Source organism: Zonotrichia leucophrys, chromosome 18 (genome assembly GCF_028769735.1).
Source record: "Zonotrichia leucophrys gambelii isolate GWCS_2022_RI chromosome 18, RI_Zleu_2.0, whole genome shotgun sequence".
NCBI classification, from domain to species: Eukaryota; Metazoa; Chordata; class Aves; order Passeriformes; family Passerellidae; genus Zonotrichia; species Zonotrichia leucophrys.
This window is the reverse complement of record NC_088187.1, coordinates 1,462,042-1,485,764: the sequence shown is the minus strand read 5'-3', so window position 1 is coordinate 1,485,764 and position 23,723 is coordinate 1,462,042. Positions and strand designations below refer to the sequence as shown.

The 23,723-nt window shown below is 44.0% G+C and overlaps 3 protein-coding genes across 17 annotated transcripts in view; 2 read left to right on the top strand and 1 right to left on the bottom strand.

Annotated features, from left to right (window-relative positions):
* The first annotated feature begins 10,898 nt into the window (after window positions 1-10,898).
* On the top strand, window positions 10,899-15,708 carry LOC135455534 (nucleoside diphosphate kinase A-like). Of its 3 annotated transcripts, XR_010442338.1 has the most exons (6): window positions 10,902-11,272; window positions 11,763-11,895; window positions 12,424-12,525; window positions 13,180-13,292; window positions 13,626-13,866; window positions 15,620-15,708. XR_010442338.1 is itself a non-coding variant. In XM_064728851.1 (5 exons), exons 2-5 carry the CDS (start codon window positions 11,767-11,769, stop codon window positions 13,741-13,743), a joined length of 462 nt encoding a protein of 153 aa, XP_064584921.1. In that variant the 5' UTR covers window positions 10,899-11,243; window positions 11,763-11,766; the 3' UTR covers window positions 13,744-14,959. The 3 variants fall into 3 exon arrangements, 2 of the variants coding, with proteins under 2 accessions (XP_064584921.1, XP_064584920.1); XM_064728851.1 differs by lacking the exon at window positions 15,620-15,708 and having other exon boundaries at window positions 10,899-11,243; window positions 13,626-14,959; XM_064728850.1 differs by lacking the exon at window positions 15,620-15,708 and having other exon boundaries at window positions 13,626-14,959.
* A 249-nt stretch (window positions 15,709-15,957) lies between these two features.
* On the top strand, window positions 15,958-18,473 carry LOC135455536 (nucleoside diphosphate kinase). The gene is made up of 5 exons (XM_064728852.1): window positions 15,958-16,114; window positions 16,319-16,451; window positions 16,993-17,094; window positions 17,698-17,810; window positions 18,237-18,473. The coding sequence occupies exons 2-5, from the start codon at window positions 16,323-16,325 to the stop codon at window positions 18,352-18,354; spliced, it is 462 nt and encodes a 153-aa protein (XP_064584922.1). The 5' UTR covers window positions 15,958-16,114; window positions 16,319-16,322; the 3' UTR covers window positions 18,355-18,473.
* Window positions 18,474-18,899: 426 nt separating this feature from the next.
* Window positions 18,900-23,723, bottom strand: part of MBTD1 (mbt domain containing 1) — a 35,255-nt gene continuing 30,431 nt past the window's right edge. For all 13 annotated transcript variants that reach the window (XM_064728827.1, XM_064728823.1, XM_064728828.1 and 10 more), the window contains one exon: window positions 18,900-22,808. In XM_064728827.1, coding sequence (XP_064584897.1) covers window positions 22,690-22,808 — 119 coding nt within the window. In that variant the 3' untranslated portion in view covers window positions 18,900-22,689. The remainder of the gene's footprint in view (window positions 22,809-23,723) is intronic.

The window sequence follows — 23,723 nt, the reverse complement described above, 5'->3', positions numbered from 1 at the left end:
TGGAGGTGTTGAAGAAAAGACTGGATGTGGTATGCAGTGCCACACTCTGGTTGACAAGGTGATGTTGGGTCAGGTTGGACTGGATGATCTCAAAGGTCTTCTCCAACCTAGTTGATTCTGGGTTTTTTTCCCAGTCTGACCATGCACCTGGCACTACCACTGTAACTTCTAAACCAGTATTACGCAGTGCTGGGTACAGTGCCTCTTAAATAGCTCCAGTGTGGTGATTTCAAGCCCTGACCCCACAAACAGTAAAAACAAAAAAATTCAAATATTTAATCTGAATCTCCCCTATCTCAGCTGAAGGCCATTTTCTTTGGTCTTGTCTCTGCAGGCACAGCAGAAGAGCCCCATCCCCACCTCGCTACATGCTCCTGTCAGTAGTTCTAGAGAGCTGTGAGGTCACCCTGAGCCTCCTCTTCTCGAGACTAAACAAATCCAACCTCATAAGACATGTTTTCTAGCCCCTTTATAAGCCTTTTTCCTCTTCTCTGGGCACACTCCAGCCTCTCAATATCCTTTTTAAAGTGAGTGGCCCAAAACTGAACACAGCACTGCCAAGAACAGAGGGACACTCACTTCCCTGGTGCTGCCCACGCTATTCCTGATACAGGCCTAGATACCCCAGGTCACCAAAGTGAATATCAAAGCCCTGGTGCTGTTGGTGGAGGCTCTGGGGCCCCTTGACAACAGAAGGTTTGGTCCCTTTAGATGCTTACTGTGGGGCCAGGGTGGGGAGCTCCGGTTGGGTTGTGGGGTTGGGGTGTCCCATAGGCAGCTCCCTCTGTGAATGGCAGATGTGAGGCAATGCAGTCTGACAGCTCCCAGGGTATTTGTTTATCACACCCATGGAGGCATAAATAGACCCAGTGATTCACTGAGGGGTGACTGGAGGAGTTAGAATCTTAACTCCTGAATTTTGGGACTCTGCAGCTCTGTTTGCTGGTGTCTGGCAGCAAAAGGGCCTTTGCCTTCTAATAAGGTCTCCAGATAATATCAGAAATCCTGTTTTCTTAACAGTAATACAGCTTAGAAGGCATCTTGCACTTGCTGAGAGAGATTGATTTTCTTAGGATTTGGAATAGGGGGTTCCCTTCTGGATCATGTGTTCTGTCATGGGAACAATGGGAGCTGTTACAGACATTTACAGTAAACTTGAAAATACCTGTTGAAAATTTTCTGAGTTGTTTCACATCCTTCATTTTGTCGTGGGGTAATTTAAGTTGGGAAAACCCTTTAAGACCATCAAGTCCATCCATTAACCCAGCACGACCAAGGACACCACTGAACCATGTCCCCAAGTGCCACATCTGCAGTTTTTTCAGATGTCTCAGGAGATGGTTAACTCCATCATTGCCCTGGGCAGCCTCTGCCAGGGCTTGACAGTGCTTTCAGTGAAGAAATTTTTCCCAGTATCCACTCTAAACCTCCTCTGGTGCAACTTCTGTCATACAACTTGAACTTGGGGAAATCAGTATTCTTCATTAGGTAATATCACATGTACAGCTGAGGAACCCGGTTGCCCAGCAGCAGTCCAGGAGCAAAGAAATGAAAATGTGCTTTAAAAAAGACAGAACCCTTGAGAAGGGATGCAGTTTTAACTGCCGTGATTGCATTCAGCTCCACTGGAGTGCAGCAGAGCCTTGCACTTAATTTTTTCTCATTTGGACTGGTTCTAAGGCAGGAACTGTGCTTTAAATGCATGTGCTCTCTTGTCTCTTCATTTACCGAGCCAGTGAGTCTGTGCAGGAATGACAAAGAAGAAAAGACTCCAGCCCTGTATATCGGATTTATTGTGAGTCCTGTTTAGACATTGTCATCCTCCCAAGCTAATATTTAAAGTGGTACAGCCAGGGCACAGGCAGTTAAAATGCAATTTATAAACATGGCAAAAGGAAAGAAAAGCTGTTTGACTTTTAATTATTACCAAAAAAATACATAATTCCAGCTAAAAAATAATTTTTAAAAGACATGATATGTACTCTCATACATATTCTCAAGTGAAATTTTCATTTAAATTGTTGGAAATTATCTCTATGACGGAATTTTTTTTCCTGTTTCTCTTTAGCAGTTAGACACTGCCCTAGTTTGAAAGACAAGGGCAAAGGAAGGCGGAACCTCCCTTGGAGTAGAAAACGTGACCCCCTTCCCTCTGAATTATTACAACTTTGAAATTAAGCGGCTTTCAGGCAAAGATACGGGAAAAGGAAAAACAGTTCTGTACATGTATGTGTATGTGTGTGTGTATGTGTGGATGTGTGTGTGTATGTATGTGTATGTGTATATGTATATGTATATGTATATGTATATGTATATGTATATGTATATGTATATGTATATGTATATGTATATGTATATGTATATGTATATGTATATGTATATGTATATGTATATGTATATGTATGTGGCTAACAAGGCAAACAAACAACAGCAGCAGCAGCAACCCCCAGCAGAACCCCGAGAGCAGTGAAGCCTTCTCAGCCTTCTCGCAACTGCAGGCACCTTCCCCTCCGCTGTCATCCTGGTCACAGCCGGCAGGGGCGCTGGTGGCCCCGTCGGGCCGGGCAGGTGCGATGATTCCCCCGCGGCTGCACCTGGGTAATGGTGGGGGGCCGGCGGGAGAGCTGGAAAGGCGCTTCCTTCACAAACCCACAGGTTAGCCAGTCCCGGTGCGCCCCCGGATGGCGAAATGGACTGTAGCAGGAACCTCAGAAGCAGCCAACTGGATCAGCAGAGGTGAGCAGACATGAGATGACAAAATAAACAGGGCCAGGAGTCTTCTTCTCCTTTTTAATGCCTTTATTAAAAATGATCAGCTCAGGATTGGGCCCCTCGGCGGGGCTGCGGTCTCCCGTCGTCTCTCCCATAGGGCGACTCAGAGGAGGAGGATATGCTCAGCTTTATCCACCAGGGGCAGAGCTGGGGATCAGGTCCTCGTGGGAGCCATTTAGGATGTGGTGATTCCATCCGATGTTGCTTTTCCCGTCCCCGTCCCCCTCGGTCTCAGCGCTGGGGACGACTCTCGTGGTCAGGGCGAGAGGGATTCCGAAGATGTTCCGCATCTCTGCAGGCTCAGCACTCGGCTCCTCACGTCCAGACATCACTCCAATCTCTCAACTCTTATTTGGCTCGTTGTTTTTGGGGTTTTCTCAGTACGTTTGGAGCCGTAGTCCCACACAGCGTGCTGGTCCTGGAGTCACTTTGCATAACCCCCCCCCCCCCCCAGGTCTCTCCTCGCTGTTCGGGGAGGTCCCCACCCGTCACTGTCTCGGAGAAGGGCCATTACCTCGCCCCAGCCAGGGCTTTTACTACTACAAAAACAACCATTAACAACAACGACCCGTAATTACCATAATACAAGCAGCAGCCCAGCAATAGTCGTAGCTTTTTTCTCACAGAAAAAAATCAACTGAATTTTTGTTCATAACATGGGACAGGCATGCTCCTGGTCCCAGCGTGGCATGCAGTGGCTCTGGGCTCCTAAGCAGCAGAGAAGCAAGCTCCAGACACAGTGCCAAAGGGAAAGAAAAAAATGGGCAAAAGCCACATAGTATCTCTCATCAGAGGGATGGCACTGCACGGCCACTGAGATGAAATCACCCCATCAGGAGGACGCAACCATCCCTTGCCTGCAACTCTCTCAGGAAATCCTGGGCTGGCTCTAACCCATCACGTTACACTGAAAGCCAGGTGTTATAGGTTAGTTGGGGTGGGGAATTAATCACCGACTAATAAGTCCAAATAAAATGAAATTTATTAATTGATACAGCAAGCGATAATAGGCAAAGTCAGCGCCCCGGGTGCGCTGGGCGACAGGAGAGTCCCCGCTCTACCACTGCCGCACTCTCCTGATATTTCGTGGAGTTCTTACACAGTCCTGCTTCCGGGTTGATGTGTAGTACTCTGCGTATTCTTCTTTTGTGTCTAGGTGGTCATACTCCAGCCCCCGGAGGTTTGAAGATGAAGGTTGGTATTTTCCTTTGTCTGATTCCTGGAATTTTAGGCTCAATCTGCTGAGTTCCTGGAATCTTAGGTTTACTGAGTGGATAAGCTGATACTGTGTTATCAATCATAGCAAACCCCCCACCCATATTAACAGTTTACTAAACAGATAAACAAATGTTTGTGAAACCCATTGTCTTTTAGTTTCACCTTCCTTATCCTTTTAGGTCTGGAAATTTACTTAAGCAAACAAATTGAGATGGTGCAACCTTGTCAGCTTTGATGAACAAACTTAAAGTTTTAACCCATTACATCAGGGAAGGGGGAAGGGGGCAGCAGTGACCACCCCAGACATAAAACAAAACCAATATGGGATATGGGATAAAAAGCCAATCCCCAAGACATTCCACCCCTTATCCCATACCATATGAAATAAACAAGGCCAGGAGACTTCTTCTCCTTTTTAATGCCTTTATTAAAAGTGATCAGCTCAGGATTGGGCGGCTCGGCAGGGCTGCAGTCCCCGTCGCGTCTCCCAGGGCGACTCAGAGGAGGAGGATATGCGCAGCTCTGTCCACTAGGGGCAGAGTCGGGGATCCAGTCCTCATGGGAGCTTTTTAGGGCTTGATGTCCCCGTCAGATGTTACTTTGCCTGGCTCGGTCCTGTCTGGTCCCGGCGTCCAGACGACTCTCTGCTCAGGGCGAGAGGGGCTCCGAAGGTGTTCAGCATCTCTGCAGGCTCAGCACTCGGCTCCTCACATCCAGACATCACTTTAGTCTCTCAACTCTTATTTGGCTCGTTGTTTTTGGGGTTTTCTCGTTGCATCTCGAGTCGGGTCCCACAAAGCATTCTGGACTTTGGAGTCACTTTGCATAACCCCCCCCCACCCTCTCAGGTGTCTTCCCTATGTTGGAAGAGCGCACTGCTTGGGGAAGGGCCATCACCCCACCCCAGCCAGGGCCTTTACTAATACAAAAGGGGTGATAAGCTACAATGACCCGTGATTACAATAACAAAGCACACAGAACCCTGGCAGCGCCTGAGACCTGGCTGCCCCCTGCAACTTTCTCACAAAAAAAATATTAACTGAATTTTTGTTCATAACAGTCCCCCCTCTTTTTCTTTGATCGAGCTTAAATTCTTAAGCTCGCATCAACTCACAATTTTTTGTTTTGAATCTACTGTAAATCTCTTGTGTACTTTGGTAATCATGCTTACTTAACCTTGTTACTTGGCTTGGTTTTTTCAGATTGGTTTGTACAGCCAATACTGTTTTACTAAAACAGACAAATAAGCATAGTAAAAAGAGCAATCCTCCAAGTACACACACAGCGAGAAAAACCACTTTTTCTCATACATATTTTCTGAAAATCTCTAAATTCTCCCACCCACTGGGATCAAGTGTAGGAGTTTGATCTTGATTATTTACACATGCCAATCTTTTTATTTCATTTGAAATGTCCCTAATAATTGAATTCTTTATTTTTAACACTGCCTGTAGCCGGATGACTTTGTTTAACACAGATTTTGGGATCTAAACTTGGCTTTTACAATTTTGGATTTTCCCAATTTCTATTTCACTTTCCCGGTTTTGTTTAATTTCTCCCAAATCATTATATATAGGAACTCCCAAACTTGATCCAGTTTCTTTGGGTAATAAGAAAATTGCTGCGTGAGGCAGCATTTGTGAACAGGGAGAGACTGACATTCGGAGGTCAGATCTGTGTTCACCTGGCACCGATCCCGGGCTCGACTCTGACTCTTTGGCTGTGGTGGTTTTCGATGACCGAACTTCGGTCTCACAGACAAATTCATAAATCTTTGCTAAATTTTCTTATAAGTTTGGTTCACGATTTGATAATTTATAATGTGCATTACCTTAATTATATACATACATACATCTAGATCTAGATACAGGCATAGTGTGATGGATGATTTACCCCAAAACAATGTCCCCTTGAGGTATGCATCATGCCTCTCCATCCTTCCGTATCACCCCCCAGGTACAACCTGGTCCTTGAGCAAAGACAGCCCCACGGACTGGTTTGTCTTTGCTCAAGGCAGAATTAATCCAAATAGTTTTTCCCAGCATACCTCTCATGTGTACATGAGGTACATGTACAAGAGAGGTACATCTCGTGTATATGCTGGGAAATTGGTAGGGAAAAGGTATCCACTGGAACCTTATGTCCATTTGTTGTTTGCAAGGGTTCAGATTGGGCAGGGCCTGCCTGGTTAGTGGAGCCTCTGGTATTAACTAACCATGTGGCCTTTGCTAAATGCAGCTCCCAATTTTTGAAAGTCCCTCCGCCCAGTGCCTTCAAGGTGGTTTTAAGCAGTCTGTTGCACTGATCAACTTTCCCAGCAGCTGGTGCATGATAGGAATATGGTACCCCCACTCAATGCCATGTTCCCTAGCCCAGGTGTTGATAAGGCTGTCCTTGAAATGAGTCCCTTTGCTGGATTCAAGCCTCTCAGGGGTACCATGCCTCATGCCTCCAAAAGACTTGCTTTTAAGACCCAGGATAGTGTTCTGAGCAGTAGCATGAGGCACAGGATAGGTTTCCAACCATCCAGTGGTGGCCTCTACCATTGTGAGCACGTAGCGCTTCCCTTGGCGGGTTTGAGGCAGTGCGATGTAATTGATCTGCCAGGCCTCCCCATACTTATATTTGGACCACCGTCCACCATACCAACAGGGGCTTCACTCGCTTGGCCTGTTTGATCACAGCGCACATCTCACAGTCACTGATAACCTGGCAGATGCTGTCCATGGTTAGATCCACCTCTTGGTTTCATGCCCACTTATAGGTGGCATCTCTGCTCTGATAGCCTGAAGCATCATGGGCTTATTGAGCTAGGAAAAACTCTCCCTTATGTTGCCAGTCCAAATCTATCTACGATATCTCTATTTTTGCAGCCTGATCTACCTGGTTTGTTGTTTTGCTTCTCCTTGTTACATGGTGACATGGGCATCCACACAGCAGACTTTCCTAGGTAGCTTCTCTACCAGAGCAGCAATGTCTTGCCATTCTCAGCAGCCCAGACAGGTCTTCCTCTATGCTACCAGTTGGCTTTTATCCACCTTTCCAGCCAACCCCACAGAGCATAGGCTACCATCCACAAATCCATGAAAAAGTATAGCTTTGGCCACTTCTCTCTTTCAACAATGTCCAAGGCCAGCTGGACAGCTTTGAGTTCAGCAAGTATTGAGTTCACCTTCCTCCTTCAGTAGTTTCTGCAACCTGTCATGTGGGGCTTCATACAGCTGCTTTCCATTTTTGATTTGTCCCTACAACAAGGGAACTCTTAGTGCAAAGAGCGTGCCGTGTTTCTTCTTGTGGCAGTTGGTTGTATGGTGGAGCTTCCTCAGCATGGGTCACCTGTTCCTGCTCCTCTTTGTCAGTCAGACCAAAATTTTCCTCTTTGGGCCAATTTGTATTTATTTCCAAGATCCCAGGGCAATTCAAGTTTCTAATACAGGCACACTGTGTGATGAGGGCAATCCATTTGCTTCATGTGGTGTCAGTAGTGCGGTGGGTAGAGGGAACCTTTCCCTTAAACATCCACCCTAGTACTGGTAGTCAGGGTGCCAGGAGGAGTTGTGCTTCTGTGCTGATCACTTCTGAGGCACCTTGGACTTCTTCACAGGCTGCCAGGATTTCCTTCTCTGTTGGGTTGTAGTTGGCTTCAGACCCTCTGTAACTTCAGCTCCACAATCCCAGTGGTCAACTTCAAGTCTCCCCAGGCACCTTCTGCCAAAGGCTCCAGGACAGACCATGGTTCCCAGCTGCAGAATAGAGCACTTTCTTTACCTCTGGTCCCGTCCTGACTGGGCCAAGGGCAACTGCATGAGGGATGTCCTGCTTGATCTGGGTGAAGGCTTGTTGCTGTTCAGGACTCCAATGGAAAGTGTTCTTCTTGCAAGTGACCAGGTAGAGAGGGCTCACAGTCTGGCTGTACTTAGGGATGTGCATTCTCCAAAAGCGTTCCTATGGCACCTAGGAAAGCTTGCGTTTCCTTCTTGCTGGTTGGGAGAGAGACATCACTGTGATCTTATTGATGACCTCAGTGGGTATCTGATGCCACCCATCTTGCCACTTCATTCCCAGGAACTGGGTCTCTTGGGCAGGTCCCTTGACTTTACTCTTTTGATGGCAAAGCTGGCTTCCAGGAGAATCTGAATTATTTTCTCTCCTTTCACAAACACTTCTGCTGCCATGTTCCACCATGCAGTGATGTCATCAATGTACTGCAGGTGTTCTGGAGCCTCACCCTTTCCCAGTGCAGCCTGGATCAGTCCATGGCAGATGGTGGGGCTGTGTTTCCACCCCTGGGGCAATCGGTTCCAGGTGTACTGCACACCTCTCCAGGTGAAAGCAAACTGAGGCCTGCATTCTGCTGCCAGAGGAATGGAGAAAAATGTGTTGGCAATGTCAATGGTGGCGTACCACCTTGCTGCCTTGGACTCCAGCTTGTACTGGAGTTCCAGCATGTCCGGCACAGCAGTGCTCAGCAGTAGAGTAACTTCATTCAAGGCATGATAGTCCACATTCCATCTCCATTCTCTGTTAGGCTTGTGCACAGGACAGGTGGGACGGTTGAAGGGTGAGTGGGCCCTACTGACCATCCCTTGGCTCTCCAGCTCACAGATCCTCTTGTGCGATGGCATCTCAATTCATCCAAAACTGCTAGTGGTACGCTGTTGAGGTTGCAGCTGGGACATAATATTCCTCCACCTTTAGGAGTCCAGGTGCAGAAGGACTCTGTCACACTCCAGGCAAGGTGTTCAATGGGTCAATGTCCTCTGCCTCCACAGCAGCTATTCCTAAAGCCCACCTGAATCCTTTGGGTCTTTGTAAGAGCCACTCCAGAGGAAATCCATGCCCAGAATACAAGTGATCTCTGGACCAGTCACAATAGGATGTTTCTGCCACTACTTCCCAGTCAAGTTCACTTCAGCTTCCAACAGGGTCAACTGCTGCAACCCCCCTGTCACCTCAGCACTAGAAACAGCTTCTGCCCCCACAGATCCCTATGGGATTAACATGCAGTGTGCTCCAGTATCAACCAAAGCTTCGTATTTCTGTGGTTCTGATGTGCCAGGCCATTGGATCCACATAGTCCAAAAGAAACAATTCTCCCTCCCTGGCTAGAGGCAGGAGCCCCACCGCATCAAGTAAATTGATTTGCAATTTACCAGGATCACTTGGATCACTCTGGATTTAGAAAAGTTTAACTGTCACTTTACCTAGAGGAAGAAATTTTATGTAAAAGGTTAATTTTATTCTGGTTTATACCTTAAAGCACAACAGAAATCAAGATAAAGACTGATGAATGATAGCATCACTCAGCTAAATGAAGAGTAGGATACCCTGGAGCAACAAAGCATGTCAGAGTGAGGACTCTGGTTACAAGGAGCAAGAGGAACACAGCACAAATTACGAGTTTTGATGAGAACCCCTAATATTCCGAGTGGTACAGACAGAGGCTGTGAGCTGAGACCAGTGTAAAACTGGGCCCAAACCAGCAAAGCTGGAGCTGTGTTAAATTCTCCTGAAGTCTGGAGACATTCACAGTCAGTCCTTTGTCTCAAGCCTGTTTTAAAAATCTCTACTGGGTTTACGTAATGTGGAAATGGTTTGAGCTCAACAGTTACACTTAGTTCACTCACTGACAACTTTGAAGGTGTTTACTTCTTTCCCATGATCAGTCTATCTTTTTGAAATTATTTGTCTAGACTCTCTACTTCTTCACATTTTAGATAAACATGTAATTTCCAATGTTATTAAGTGATCTTGGTAAAATTTGCAACAAGCAAAATCTCGTTTATACAGTAACAACTTGCTCTGCTAATCATGGATTAATCTCAAAAGTGGCAGAGTTGACCCTTATTTAATGAGGTTAAAAGACTTGGCACACATCACAGAACAGACCTATGGTAAAGCTGGAAGTCATGCTTGCCCACCTTAGGGCAAGTCCTAAGCTTTAATCATTAAATGATGTAGATTTAACAATACTGTAAATAGATGTCCTATTGCTGCTTTAAAACTTGATATTTTTATAAACATCCTGTTTCTAGAGACCTTTCTTTTTTTATGTATTATTTTGCCATAGTGAAGATTACAGCATTAGAGTTTGTTTAAGTAGTATGAAACATCTTGAATAAATGTGTATCAAAGAAAGAGAATAAATTGGATTTGCATTGTCAGGAGACTACTCAGAAACTCTAATTTCAAAATAACCTCAAGGAGGACTTGCTAGAATGTATGACACTATTTTTTTAAATATCATCTGCTAAATCAGAGCTCTTGGAAACTGTGATGGAAAAGGACCCTGAATACAAGACAGCAGGTTGGTTGAATAGATGCTTAGGTCAGATCTGGAGTCTCCCACCAGAACCAAAAGTACCACATGGATGTGTGATGGACTGTAGTGAAGAGAAGGGATCCCAAGTAAGGAAATCCATGTTATCAAAAAGCTGAACTTTTCCCTGTCAAGCAGCAAAGTCCTGCCCAGAGGGAAGCAAAATCTTCATTGTTTTGCTTTCAAGAACAGCCAAGAAGCGGAGCCCAGCAAGTCCACCTCAGTTTGGAAGCAAAAACAGGACAAGCATGGATTTCCATCCAGATGCTTTATCCTCAATTCCCTTAAAGGCAATAAAATGCTCAAGGCAAAGCAGCTCAGGGTTAGGTAAATGGTTGAAGGGTCTTTTGACTCAAAGAGCTAATATAGTATAACCAGAAAAAAAACCCAAACAAAATTAATTACCTAATTTAAAGAGGAAATACAAGCAGAACAGTACGATAACGACATTTTTATTAAAATAACGTAATGTGCCTTTTGTTAAATAAAAACCGGGATCCAGCAGGCAAGACTGGAAGGGCTGAGCCCGGCACTCCTGCTCTGAGGGAAGAGGCATTGGGTGGGTGGTGGTGTTCCCGGGCGGGGGATCGGGCACAGGGATCGATCCCGAATTCCCCCCTGGCGATCGGGGCTGGCGGCGGTAACGGCGCTGTGCACGGACGGGAGGCCGCGCTGTCGCCACGGCAGCCGCTGTGCGGGGGCGAGGGGGTGGGGCACGGCTAAACCGGGTGAGAACCCGCGGTGACACGGCTTGACAGAGCCACCGGCGTGGGACACGGGCTGCCAGAGCCGCGGGGAAACAGCGGGGGACACGGGCTGTGGGAGACGCCCAGGGAACAGTGGAGTATTCGGGCTCCGGCACTCACCGAGGTCATCAGCGTGGGACACTGTTTGCCACAGCCACCGGGCCACCGGCGAGGGACAAGGCTTCAAGGTTTGCCAGAGCCACTGGGCCACCAGCGGGTAAGCCGGGTTGCGGGGCAGCGGGAAGGGTCCCTCCGTCCCCGGGCAGTGTCACCGCACCCCCGCGCGGAGCCTCCGCGCAGCCCCTGCATCCCTCACCTGCTCACTCAGGTGTGCTCCAGCGCAGGGCTCAGAGCCCCTCTGGTCCTGCTGGTTTCCAGGTGAAAACTCTGTGTTTGTACTAATTTATTAATTTATTGCACGGCACTGGAAGATGGATCTGTGGTGATCATTAGCTTCCTTTCCGTTCAGTTTTTCTGATTTCGGTATTCGGTGATTGTTCTTACACTTGGCACCCTTCCACTGCTTCAAACTCACTCCTGCAGCACTTGGGAAAACCTGTGAGCTGTCACTGGTTTGTTCGAACATTGGAGACCATGGATTACTGACTCAGATGCAGCAAATCTAATTACACTTATAGCAGACAGGGTTGGGATGGACTGGGATCTCACAGTCCTGGAATAACAAATTCTGTTCCCTCCCTCCTCAGGATCATGGCTGCCATTGAGGAGCGCACCTTCATTGCCATCAAGCCTGATGGGGTCCAGAGGGGACTGGTGGGGGAGATCATCAAACGCTTTGAGAAGAAAGGATTCAAACTGGTAGCCATGAAATTAATACAAGTAAGCTCTCCTCAATTGCTGTGTCTACTTTTTTATATGAGTTGTAGCCTTCAAGTACAGCAGCATGCTGTAACAACAAATGTGGCCTCTGTAACATTTAAAACTGAAATTTTGAGAAGTCGTACTTGGGATGTTTTTGGAAAAGTTCCAATTCCCAGCTCTGGCTAAATGCTTTAGACATGCTAAGCACACTAATTTTAGTAACCTGATGCCCTTAGTCTGAAGAGAATATTCTTTCAGGTGCCTCCTATGCCAAATAAATATCTTTGAGTATCTTTTACAAATCCCAGGTCACATAAACTATCTGCATGGACAAAAAATCTTTTCTAAGTTTAGTTGTAGTTAAAGCAAACAGTTCAAATTCATATAGACCAAAAGTACTCCCAGGAAGGTGCTGGAAATACTGAATTCTAAAGTGCGTGCCAGTTTCAGGATTATCAATGCTCTGTGGTTTACCTCTGTGATTTCACTATGCTCTTAAGCTCTTATTGTAAGCTTTTTTCTCTGTCTGTCTGTTTTATAACCCAGGCCTCTGAGGACCTTCTGAGGGAACACTACATTGACCTCAAGGACCGGCCATTCTACGATGGCCTGGTGCAGTACATGCACTCAGGACCTGTTGTAGCCATGGTGAGTTCCTGTCAAGGAAAACCACACTGCTTGATTGTCTTCCCTGCAATGAGATTGTGTCACCTGCTGAATTCCAGTTTATTTTTTAAAGGATTTCAAAATCTGGATTCAAATACTGTGATTAGGAAGATGGGCTGTTAACTATTTTTCTTTAATATTTTCTCATAATCTTTCACTCCTTTGAGCCAGTTTTTTGAGGAAGAGGGCAGGGGCAAAAAGGAATCACAACCAGGACCTTGAGAAACAGTAAACCTGCACAAAAGCCTCACTCTGAAATGCCATGTAGTAAGAAAGCTGAAAAAGGATGGTGGAACATTTTAACTTTAGTTCTCTTTTTCTCCTTGATAATGTGTTTGTAAAATAGTTGAGGCCTAGCTCTCCCATGAACAAACAGCTCTGGGACACTGTTGGCCATACTGAGATGGAAAATGGTTTTCTCCCCACCCTTTGTGAGGAGAGGGATTGTACAGAGGGGGACCATGTGTGCAGATGCTTCAAGAATCTGACAGAAGAATTGGAGATAAATTTGTCTCACTGTGACAAATATTCAGATAGTGATTTGTGCCATGATGGACAGCCCTGTGTTCTTGTGGATGGTATAATTTATCTGCTGCTAAAATTTAATAATCTGAAAGGATTTTTTTTTTCTTTAAGGTGTGGGAAGGTCTTAATGTGATTAAGACTGGAAGAATGATGCTGGGGGAAACCAATCCATTCGATTCCAAGCCTGGCACTATTCGTGGGGACTTCTGTGTCCAAGTTGGAAAGTAAATTTTAAAACATTTGGTATCACCCAAAAGCACTAAATGCTAAGTGTTATGTCATGATATCTACAGGAACTGTGCTCCATCCTTCTCTGTTTTACACATGGAGCTGCCATTCCCTGTGCCCATGACATATTAGTATCTAAGGATACGGATCAAGTCATGGTTGTCCCCATTGACAAAAATGAGGAGCAAAGCTGGCACTGCCTATGCTGTGTCTTTTTGTACTTTACTGTTACTTAAAGCTTCTGTCCATAGTGGGAATCACTTCAAAACAAGAAGCTTACTTTACTTTAAGAATTCCTTTTCTCTTTTATTCACCTTTTCTTTTCCTAGGAACATCATTCATGGCAGTGATTCTGTGGAAAGTGCTGAGACAGAGATCAATTTATGGTTCACTCCTGAAGAACTGGTTGATTACAGAAGCTGTGCTCATGAGTGGATCTATGATTAACACCCAGCCTGGATCTTCTGATATTCCCATGTCCATAAGCAGCTGCTAGCCTCTAGCTATTTGAAAGAATTCCCTGGTAGAAACCTCAGAAAACAGTGAAATTGCTCTGTTGTGGATGTCAGGGTCAGTGCTTGCTACTTCTTTGATTTAAAAGTTGTCAAGTTATAGATGGAATTGCACATTTTAAAAGCTGCTTCTGGGACTGAGAGATATGAGATGAAAACACAGAATAGATAACATATATTTTTCTGAAGCATTTTATAGTCATAAGAGTGTATTTTAGTAAACAAAAAAAAAAGGGTAAAAATTTATTTAGTAAATAAATATGCAAATAGCTCAGAGTCAGAGGTTAACTTTGCTAAAACATTACAGGACAACTGATGGTGTGTAAATGCATTGATAATATGCCCAAATGCTGAGGATTTACTTAATATTAAGTCAAGTGTGTCCCCATTCCTAAAATGGCTGCAGAAAAAAAAGCTCATTTCTCTCCCCAGAACATGCTGTGCCCATAAAGAGCTCAACTGGCTAAAATGACAACTCTCCTCCACACTGACACCGTTTCAACTCACTCTTTTTTCCTTCCACATGGGATTTATGTAGTATTTTAAGGACCGATTAACCAGCCAGGCTTGATGAAATGTTCTTTTATGTGAAAAGAAGATTAATGTGAGGATGGATGAGGGAGATTCTACCCTTAGCCACTTCAGTGCAGCAGCTCTCTGACATTGCACAGAGCAATAAGTGGTGTTTGCTTTGCTGGCTGAACAGCAGGTAATTTAGCTGTGTTCTCATTAGTGTAGTTTCCTCAGTAGCTGGAACTTCAAAGCAAATCGTTCTTGGATAAGTTGTTTTAGAAGTGACTTCATCACTATGGTTTTGTATTTAATGATGTAAAGAAGTAGAGTCATAACAACGCAGAAGGTGTTTCAGTTTCAACAGCAAAAGTTGTACTGGATGAGGAAGTTGGGATTGATATTATGTATTTATTTCTCTGCAACATTTTATTCACTAAGAGCAACAGTTTCATGGAATCAGTTGCTCAAGCTCCTCTATTTTTTCCCCCAGAGCGAATTCTTGTATCTGAATACTGAACTATGCAGTGAATGTTGAATGGAAGGCTTATGATACCTTATGGTGATATCAAGCTCCTAAAAAGAGATGGCACAAAATAAAACAATATTTGCTGTTTCTTAAGTGAAATAAAATGAAATCTTAAATATTTTGTCTTTAATTAATGAATATAAGGAAGTGGAACAAATTCTCTAACTATGAAGGTGTAGGTGAGGCTGTGAGCCCCACTTCTGAAACTATTCAATGTTATAGAAGATAAATCACTCGGTTAAAAGAAGTTGGAGGAAAGGGAATATTGACAAACCTGAGCATGAGATGAGTGGTCTCCAGTTTAATCTTTGCTTGAAAGGTTACTTGAGACATCTCAATTCCACAAAATAGAGAATTGTGCTTTATCTGGAGGTGCTTGGGTTGTCAGGAAGCTGCTGATTAGTGTTTCTAATATGATGTGACCGGGAAGAGGTGGAAGCCAGCAATCCTGCATAGCTGAGGTACCTGAGCAGGTCCAGTGTGAAACCACTAACTGACCCTGTGAGGACACTAACTGGCCCCTCAATAAGAGACAGTGCAAGGACTGCAGAGGTTATTTCATTCATATCCCAGCTGCAGTGATGGTGTGCGATTATAACTTGCTCAGGCAAAGGTGCTTATCAACTAGGAAAGGGCCAAGCAGTAAACATCATAAAAAGTAACAACACACTCCCCACTTCATGTTGTGACACAGGTTCAGGGACTGTGAGGTTTTGACACTTGGCAGCTTCATCTTCCCAGTAAAATTATCAATAATGTTCCTGTGTTACAGGTCCCACATCACTTTTCTGTGATAAATATGCTTTTGAAGAGCTGTAGCCGTGCTGTGCAGTGCAGCCTGGTTGGCAGGACCAACCCTCAGGCCGCGGGGATACCTGAAAGCAGCCAACTCAGCAAAAAATTAGTAAAAATTTATTTAGTTGTGTTAAACATCCGCCGGCGTTTCAGTGCCTTAAAGGCTTAAGCCACAGTTGCTGCGTCTGTAAATAACCCTCGAGGCGGCGGAGGCGGCAGGTGCGGCCAGGGCTGGCCAAGAGCCACCCCGCGGTCCCCGGGCCTCGAAGCGGCCGCTCTCCGGCCTAGTCCCACTTCATCCCGGCCCGGCCCGGTTCCGCTTGGCGCTGGCGATCCCGCCCCGGAAGCGGCGCCGACCCGGCGGCTCCTCCTCTGCGCAGGGCGGGGGATCTGCGGCGTGCACGCCTCATCCTGCGCCTCTTCCTCCGGCGGCAGCGGTGCGGAGGGTAGCGGCGGCGGCTGCTCCGGATAGGTGAGTCCGGGCCGGGTCGGGCCCCGCGCTCCAGGGGCATGGGGGATGCAGGCGGAGGGGCCCGGCGGGGTTCGGCGGGGCCGGGCCGGGCTCGGTGGGGCCGGGGGGACATTCCGTGGCGGTGCCGCGTGGCAGGGCGGTACCGCCATGGCCGTCGCCGACCTTGAGGCCGCGCGTCCCCTCACGCCGCGCTCCCGCCCGCAGCGCCATGGCGGGGAACAGCGAGCGCACCTTCATCGCCATCAAGCCCGACGGCGTCCAGCGCGGGCTGGTCGGGGAGATTATCAAGAGGTTCGAGCAGAAAGGATTCCGGCTCGTAGCCATGAAGTTCGTACACGTGAGTGCCCACGCCTTGCCCCCAAACCCTGTCCGTGCCCTGCCCGAGAAGGGCTCACCATACCCGCACCGCGAATCTCCACTTGCGGCTTCTCCTGCGGCAGAACTGGGATCAGATGGCGCCTGTGCTGGAGCGCGCGTCAGGCCCTTCCTCCCCGGCACACGGCTTCTACCCTTTCCATAACCAGCGAATTTTGCTTCAGAGGTTTAATGCAGCCCTGCTGCATTGAGAGGTGGAGTGGCCTAGGCTGAAAGGTTGTGTTGGGTAACATCACCCCGGAACCCCGTACTCCCCGTACTCTGCTTATTGCAGAGGCTCACTGCCGTGCAAAGAAATCATATTGACAATTCCCAGCACAGCCACAAAGAACTCCTTTAATATTACAGCAGGAGCTCGCACTGATACACACAATAGCACTGCAGCATTGCTGGTAACATTAATTGTGAATCTAATCACTAACGCCACAGTCTAACACCTGTAACACCTTTTGTTCAATGACATTCAGAAAATGATATTTAAAGTTAAATCTGTCCTTTTGAAGGCCTCTGAAGACCTTCTCAAACAACATTACATTGACCTGAAAGACCGCCCCTTCTTCCCTGGTTTGGTTAAATACATGAACTCTGGACCTGTTGTGGCCATGGTAAGTGACTTCATTTCAGTTTAAGATTACTTTCTTGAATATATTTTTCTTGCTCTATAAATTATTAAGAATATTTTTTAAACTACCTTGTTCTGACAGTGGCAAAAGAAAAAATTAAGACAGTGAAATTTCTATATAATAAGAAAAGTGCTCATATAAAATGGGTATTAAAATGCTCAATGTATAAATGTATAAAGCAAAATTCCTGAAAGCAAATCTTCTGTGCCAAAAAATCTGTTTTGGGCAAAAAAAGCTCAGGCTCTCTGACACAAACTTCTGTGTCATTAATTTTTACATTCCCCCCAAAACAAGGTACTTGCTCTAGTAGCATCTCCTGGTGTGATAATGACAGAGGAGAGAACACTCAGCAGGGTGTCCCTGTTCCACAACACAAAAGGTTGGGAGTTCGCTGTGTACATTAACTTCCAGTTCAGTTGTTTTTTTCCCTTGTCACCTTTACAAGCCCTAGAGATAATCTAGGCAAGGTTAATATCTTTAATGGTAGAACCTTTGTTTTTTTGCAACGTATGGTGGAGCAAAGCTGAACTGTCAGTATTTTGCATAAGCATGGCTTAACAGAATTTTTGTGTTTTTTATCTTAAGGTATGGGAAGGACTCAATGTGGTTAAAACTGGGAGAGTAATGCTGGGGGAAACCAACCCTGCAGACTCCAAGCCTGGCACCATCCGTGGTGATTTCTGCATTCAAGTGGGAAGGTTTGTACTCAGTCTGTTAAAACAACTCCTACTCGTTGTTTACCTGCCAACACAAAAACTGTTGGCAGTCTTTTATTCTGGAAAACCAAAATTGGTGGTAGAGACCTTAGTCTGATTGTATTTTATTTGCAGGTCACAGTGCATATCTGCTACTTAGGAAAGTGGTACAAAGCTGACTTTGTTTGCAGTCCAGCTCTTCCCCAAAGCAGCATGTAAGCTCAGGCAGGGGCTGTTGCAGAACAGTAGCTCTAGAGTGACCCTGATAGGCATAACTAGCTCTTGGAGGGGTGGGGTGTTGGAACACTCTACCTGAAATAACAGCAGTAGTCTCCCCACTCTAGATGCTTCATCCACATTTTTGCAAACTGAGAACAAGGCTGCTGGAGGTGTATTTTTATAGGGATCAATGTTTGTCTCCTTCCACAGGAACATCATCCATGGCAGCGACTCTGTGGAGAGTGCACAGAAGGAGATCAACCTGTGGTTCAAACCCGCAGAGCTCATCGACTTCAAGCCCTGCGCACATGACTGGATCTACGAGTGATGAGTTCCCACAGTGATTTGTGCCTTCCAACACCTCATCTCATTCCAGCTGCTGCCCTGGGAGCAACCACAGTTATCTTAGTGCTGAAAGTGACTGTCAAATAAATGGGTGTGAACTAATTCCTTGTGGTGCATTCACTTACAACAGACCCCCTGTTCAAATACTCATAAAAGTAATTTTAGTCATTCAGGAGCCACTGACATGTGACCCTGGCACAGCTGTTGGACTCAAGCAGCAGCAGCTTTGCAGAGGGAGAGCTGAAGTGAGGCTGGAGCTACTTCCAACACAGCTAGAAGAAAAAAGGGATACCACAAAATTTTCTCCTTACACAAATATTAATACTAAATGAAATGAGACTGAGTGCAAAGCTTGCTCTCTAAAATGCTTATTGAATTCACCTTCTCTTATCAAACCCCTTACCTTGTGCTCAGGGCCCCACACCATTTGTCATCACACCAACATACTTAAAATACTCATATTATTACAGATTGTGGGTATTTTTAATAAGGTTAAGAGTGTAAGCAAAACAATCACTATTCAGAAAAAGACTTTTAATCATTTTTATTTTGTGTAAAAAAGGCAAATTTAGTGAATTATTTTTATCTTGTACACAAAGTTATGATTTAATGCTTTTCACATCCATGCTGAAAATCCGCAGTCTTGTAAAAATGAAAGTAACATTAATTTTTCCAAAAGCATTTTTTCACTGAGTTATGTACATTGCATGAGAAAGCTTTAAATACTCCCTCAGTGACCACACAAATTACAAAGAAAATAAAAGATTAAATTTGTACAGATATTGATCTATATATCAAATACATACAGAAATTATGTAAAAACCCATTTGTTTATTCTTGATTCTTGCCCCCAGCATTTTTCCAGGGGCCAAAGCTGATGCCTTTTTTGTATAAATGGCTGTGGCTTTTAATTTTAAATATGAAAAAAAATCAAAAGGAAGAAAAATTCAGCTAAAATCACAGTTTTTTGAAATCCCTTCCTAATAAAGGATTGTTACCAAATGTGTTAGCACCATCATACAAAGATCGAGGGAGGGTATTCACATCACAGAAAACAACAATAAAAAACCCAAAACAAACACTGCAACCCGTGTTAGCATCCATAGAACAAGGAATCAGTAACTGCTGTAGCTTTCCTCAGATGCAGCAAGGAACAGGTTAGAGAGTTCTATTGAAAATAATGTAATAATCAAAGATCAGCAGAGAGATCTGGAACAAGGACAGCAGCCAAGTCAGGGACAGGGCTTGGGCTGCCTCATGGTCAGAAAAACCTGCTGTGCCCAATGCCAGCATTAGTCCAACCCCATTGAAGGTTTTAGGTGTCCAACATTTGCTGCTCCCTCAGGCAGGTACTACAGCTTGAAAGCCATGAGAAACATCCCAGAGCCACAGGAATGCTTTGCAAAGCCAGGGAGCTGCCACAGGGCCACCCCTCAGGTTCTCTGGGGACCACATCCCTGGTAGCACCTTGCTCAGGTTTTCCCTGAGCTGCTCCTCAGCAAGTGACTTCCAGCAGCTCCTTCCATGGTTTGCTTAGCACAGATGTCACTGTACTTGACAATTACACAACTGAGGCATATTATGAACCCAGAGACACAAAAGGCGTTTCACCAACTGCTGAAGTCACACAGGTACCTGAGAACATAGATCACCTCACAGACTTTAGTGTTTGATGAATAAAGGAATATTATAAAGACTGACAGACTTTAGGACAGACTCTTATAATTCTCCCAACACAGGAAGTGTGTTAAGGACTAATTTTCCCTCTTGACATTTGGAGATCAACTCTGAAATCAGGGATGAGCCGGGGCAATACTCAGTTTAGTGACCAGGCAATGCACCTCACTCATTAACTAGTCCAACCCTCTCTCTACATTATGACACACTAATTAATGCAACAGTTTTTCTACTGAAGTCAGAAGCTGTTGATGAGAGAAGAAAGCAAGACTGTGAGAACCTTGTTCCAGCTGATGGGATAACCTGCAAGTTGTTGCATTAAAAAAAAAAAAATAAAAAATCAATAGTGCTATACTTACCAAATGAAATCAATGCTTGCAGAGCTGGATTTTACAGCAGATTAAATTGAGAACACAGGAAAACAAGCAAGGCTCAAACTGTCACTACAATGGTCTCTAATCCTAGTTCTCCAATCTAGGCTGTTGTCTATTTTGATGTTCAAAATAAACATCGTGGGTCAGAATCTGAGATGAGCTATTTGAAGACTACCAGGTCCAACAAAGTCCTTTTTATGGCTATTTTAGCGAGCTAAAATGCCTTTACCACCTGAAGTTACAGATTCTTGTAATCAGATTAACAGATTCTGTCAATAGAAGAAGCTGTTGTTAAAAACAGGTTGTAATTTAAGAAATTTTACCAGTAAGGGAGGAAAGAATTCCAGACATTCCTAAACTATACAGCACATGCTTTACTTCCTGTAGTAAATACAAAACTTTACATAATTAACCCCCCTTGCATAGAATGAGGTAAACCTGTGTATATCACCAATGCTATGTACCCAAAGTTGGAGCGATATGTTAGAAAATAATCAAATTGCTGGTTTTCAACTTTCTATGCACTATTTTTTTAAGCTCAAACAACAATATACAAAAAAATGGTCTCCCGGGGCTTTGTGGGTTGATATCCTTAAAACATTTCTTAGGCTGTAGGATACAGATGTTAATAATTTTTGACAATTTTTTTTTTTTAAGCCTTAATTTCTGGTCAAGAGTCAGATGATCATTGTACTGCTCTGAAGGGAACCTGTGAAGACCCAGAAGCACTTACAGAATTTATAATTCCTGAGAGTTTAGTTAATGAACCTTACCAGTAAAAGCTAAAGCTCTTGATGCACATTCTTCCAGTCACAGCTCTGCAGGGCTGATCAAACACCTCACTCATCAACTCCATTTACAAAAATGTACAAAAGTTTAAAATATGGAAAGATAAAATCCAAATTATTAAAAGCTCCTGCAAAAATACTTTGTGCTTAAATGCTCATCATTTTCACCCTTTTATGTGACTTTTGCCTTGTAAAAATCTGGAAGTTGACCAGTTGGGGGGCAATGGGATGCTTGACATGAGACAAGAATTCCAGGCAATAGGCAAATCCAGTTTCTGAATTATAGACTAAAACCATGTGATTTTGATACTGTTCTCAACTCCTGTGTTACACTATTGCAGCAAGACATGAATATTGCAGGTTATGCAGGACTGAACTTATTTTTAATCCACAATGCAGGGCTCCTTTTAGGTCACCTGAAACCATATGGCACATCATCTGAATGATCACATATAAATATTTAAGATGGTAAAGAAACATTTAGGGCTTTCTGAATGGGGGGAAAAAAAAAAAAAAATCACAAGAATACTCACAAGTTCCTTCCCACTACCAAGCGAATCCTTAGTGACTGTCCATCTAAGCTGCTTCTTCAGTCAAAATTCAGAGCTACAACTAATCTTCCAATCACAGAATTTTCTGAAGTTCCAGTTTGGTATAGGGCTCTGTAAACATTTGCTGAAGCATTCCAAGACTACAGACATTCATATACAGACAAGAGCTTTATAGATCAAATCCAATGCCCACTGCAGTCGGCGGAGACAAGGCTACTGATATTAATGGGCACTGAATCAGCCCCTAAAAAATGTTAAAAAACCAAAAACCTTATATCAAAAAGGGTATTTTAAACTAAATAAAAACACCTTGAAAATGTAAAATCTTCCTCAGGTGATGGCTCCGTTGCACTTGGGGCTACTCACTGAGTAGAGCTTTACAGGACTGTCTTCCGTATATAATTTATGCCTTTAAATCGGGGCTTTAAAGCCTTATTTTCACAATTAAAAAAACAGAGACGTGACCAGTGCAGTTCACAAGAGTACAACAGTCTCCCAACTTGTACCAAAAAGGTTCATTTGTTATGACAGTTCATTTGTATTTGCAACTATATCTTCCTCCAACTGCTTCCCACAATCATGCTAAATAAACTTTAATCTTACAAAAAAACTAGAATTTCAGTTCTTGTTAACAATGCACAATAAATCTGAACTTGAAAATATTACAAAATTCTTTCAAAAGCTTCAAATACAACACAAAAGTGTCCTTTGTTTTTGTTTTTAATAAATTGAAAAATCTTTTTCACTAAAATAGTTTCCACACTGTTCCAAAAAATTCTGAACCGAGTCTAGTTCATCTACATTTAGCAAAGCGCCCCAGGCACAGTCACCTGAACTGCACCATCCAAGTGGAAACAGAATCAGTCAGTCTTGGTGAAAGGTTCTTTTCCTGTCACCGATGCTGTGCCCCTCGCTCCAGGGAGCTGCCTCAGGGCTCCTGCTTGATGTAATAGCTGGCGGAGCCGTTGCTTTCCTGGTCAGACGTTCCCTGCAGGAAGCTGTACTCCTCTCCATCCAGCAACTCCTCCTTCAGCTGTAACGAAGTCACTACAAATCAAAAATTCACATTAAACAGCTATACAACTTAAATTGACGTAATATTATTGATATTGGGAGCATCCCAGATTCCCCATTTTCTTACATGGTGCATTTTAGCGATGCTTTAATGCTAAGGATCCCACAGAGAACAGACACTTTGTGAGTGCAGATGGAAGTGTAAGTTATACTCTAATTCTAAGAGATTTAAAATTACTTACAATAATATATTCTCTACCAGATTTTCTCAAGAACTGAGTATTTTAAACCATTTTAACTTTTAACCCACTTTGCTTCCTATTTAGTCATTATGCAAGTGAAAATGAGATTGGAAATGGCCAACAGTTAACCTACAATTCAAACTACTTCACAAACAGTTATTGCAAACAGTCTATGTCAGACAACAAAACATATTAACAAAGATTTCTCAATCCATCTATAAAATTTTAAGATCTCAGAAGGTAAGTTTCATTAAAACAAAATTATTTTCATACTTTTAATCTTCCCTTTTCTTCTTAAAATTTAAAAGAAATGGGATTAAGAGAAAGATATTATGAATAGCAATGTCACAATTACTTTTCCACTTCCACTAACAAATAGACATGATTATCAAAATATGAGCACAATGAAAAGAACACTGAAAACAAAACAGGTAAACATTCATTAAAGGTGCAGTAGCCACATTAAAGGGTTGATTATACAAAAATGAATTATTCTCTATGACCAAATGAATGAGAAAAGTATGAAAGTTTATAATTATTCAATATATTGTTTATATACCTTGCCAATGTGTCTTGAAATGCAAAAACATGCAGTGAAAGGAAAACACCCCAACCCAGAACCTGCTGCTACTGATAGCCCTGCAGTAATTTATAAGCTGTTTGATTATTCTTTTAAAAATATTCTATGTTGAAACAAGCTGTTGAG

What these genes read in the sequence shown, in the direction of transcription:
- LOC135455536 (XM_064728852.1), top strand. Translation starts at nt 16,323, where the DNA reads ATGGCGGGGAACAGCGAGCGCACCTTCATCGCCATCAAGCCCGACGGC. An exon ending in TAGCCATGAAGTTCGTACAC is followed by an intron (nt 16,452 to 16,992) that starts GTGAGTGCCCAC and finishes GTCCTTTTGAAG; the next exon opens with GCCTCTGAAGACCTTCTCAA. An exon ending in CTGGACCTGTTGTGGCCATG is followed by an intron (nt 17,095 to 17,697) that starts GTAAGTGACTTC and finishes TTTTATCTTAAG; the next exon opens with GTATGGGAAGGACTCAATGT.
- LOC135455534 (XM_064728851.1), top strand. Translation starts at nt 11,767, where the DNA reads ATGGCTGCCATTGAGGAGCGCACCTTCATTGCCATCAAGCCTGATGGG. An exon ending in CAGGACCTGTTGTAGCCATG is followed by an intron (nt 12,526 to 13,179) that starts GTGAGTTCCTGT and finishes TTTTTCTTTAAG; the next exon opens with GTGTGGGAAGGTCTTAATGT. An exon ending in TTCTGTGTCCAAGTTGGAAA is followed by an intron (nt 13,293 to 13,625) that starts GTAAATTTTAAA and finishes TTCTTTTCCTAG; the next exon opens with GAACATCATTCATGGCAGTG.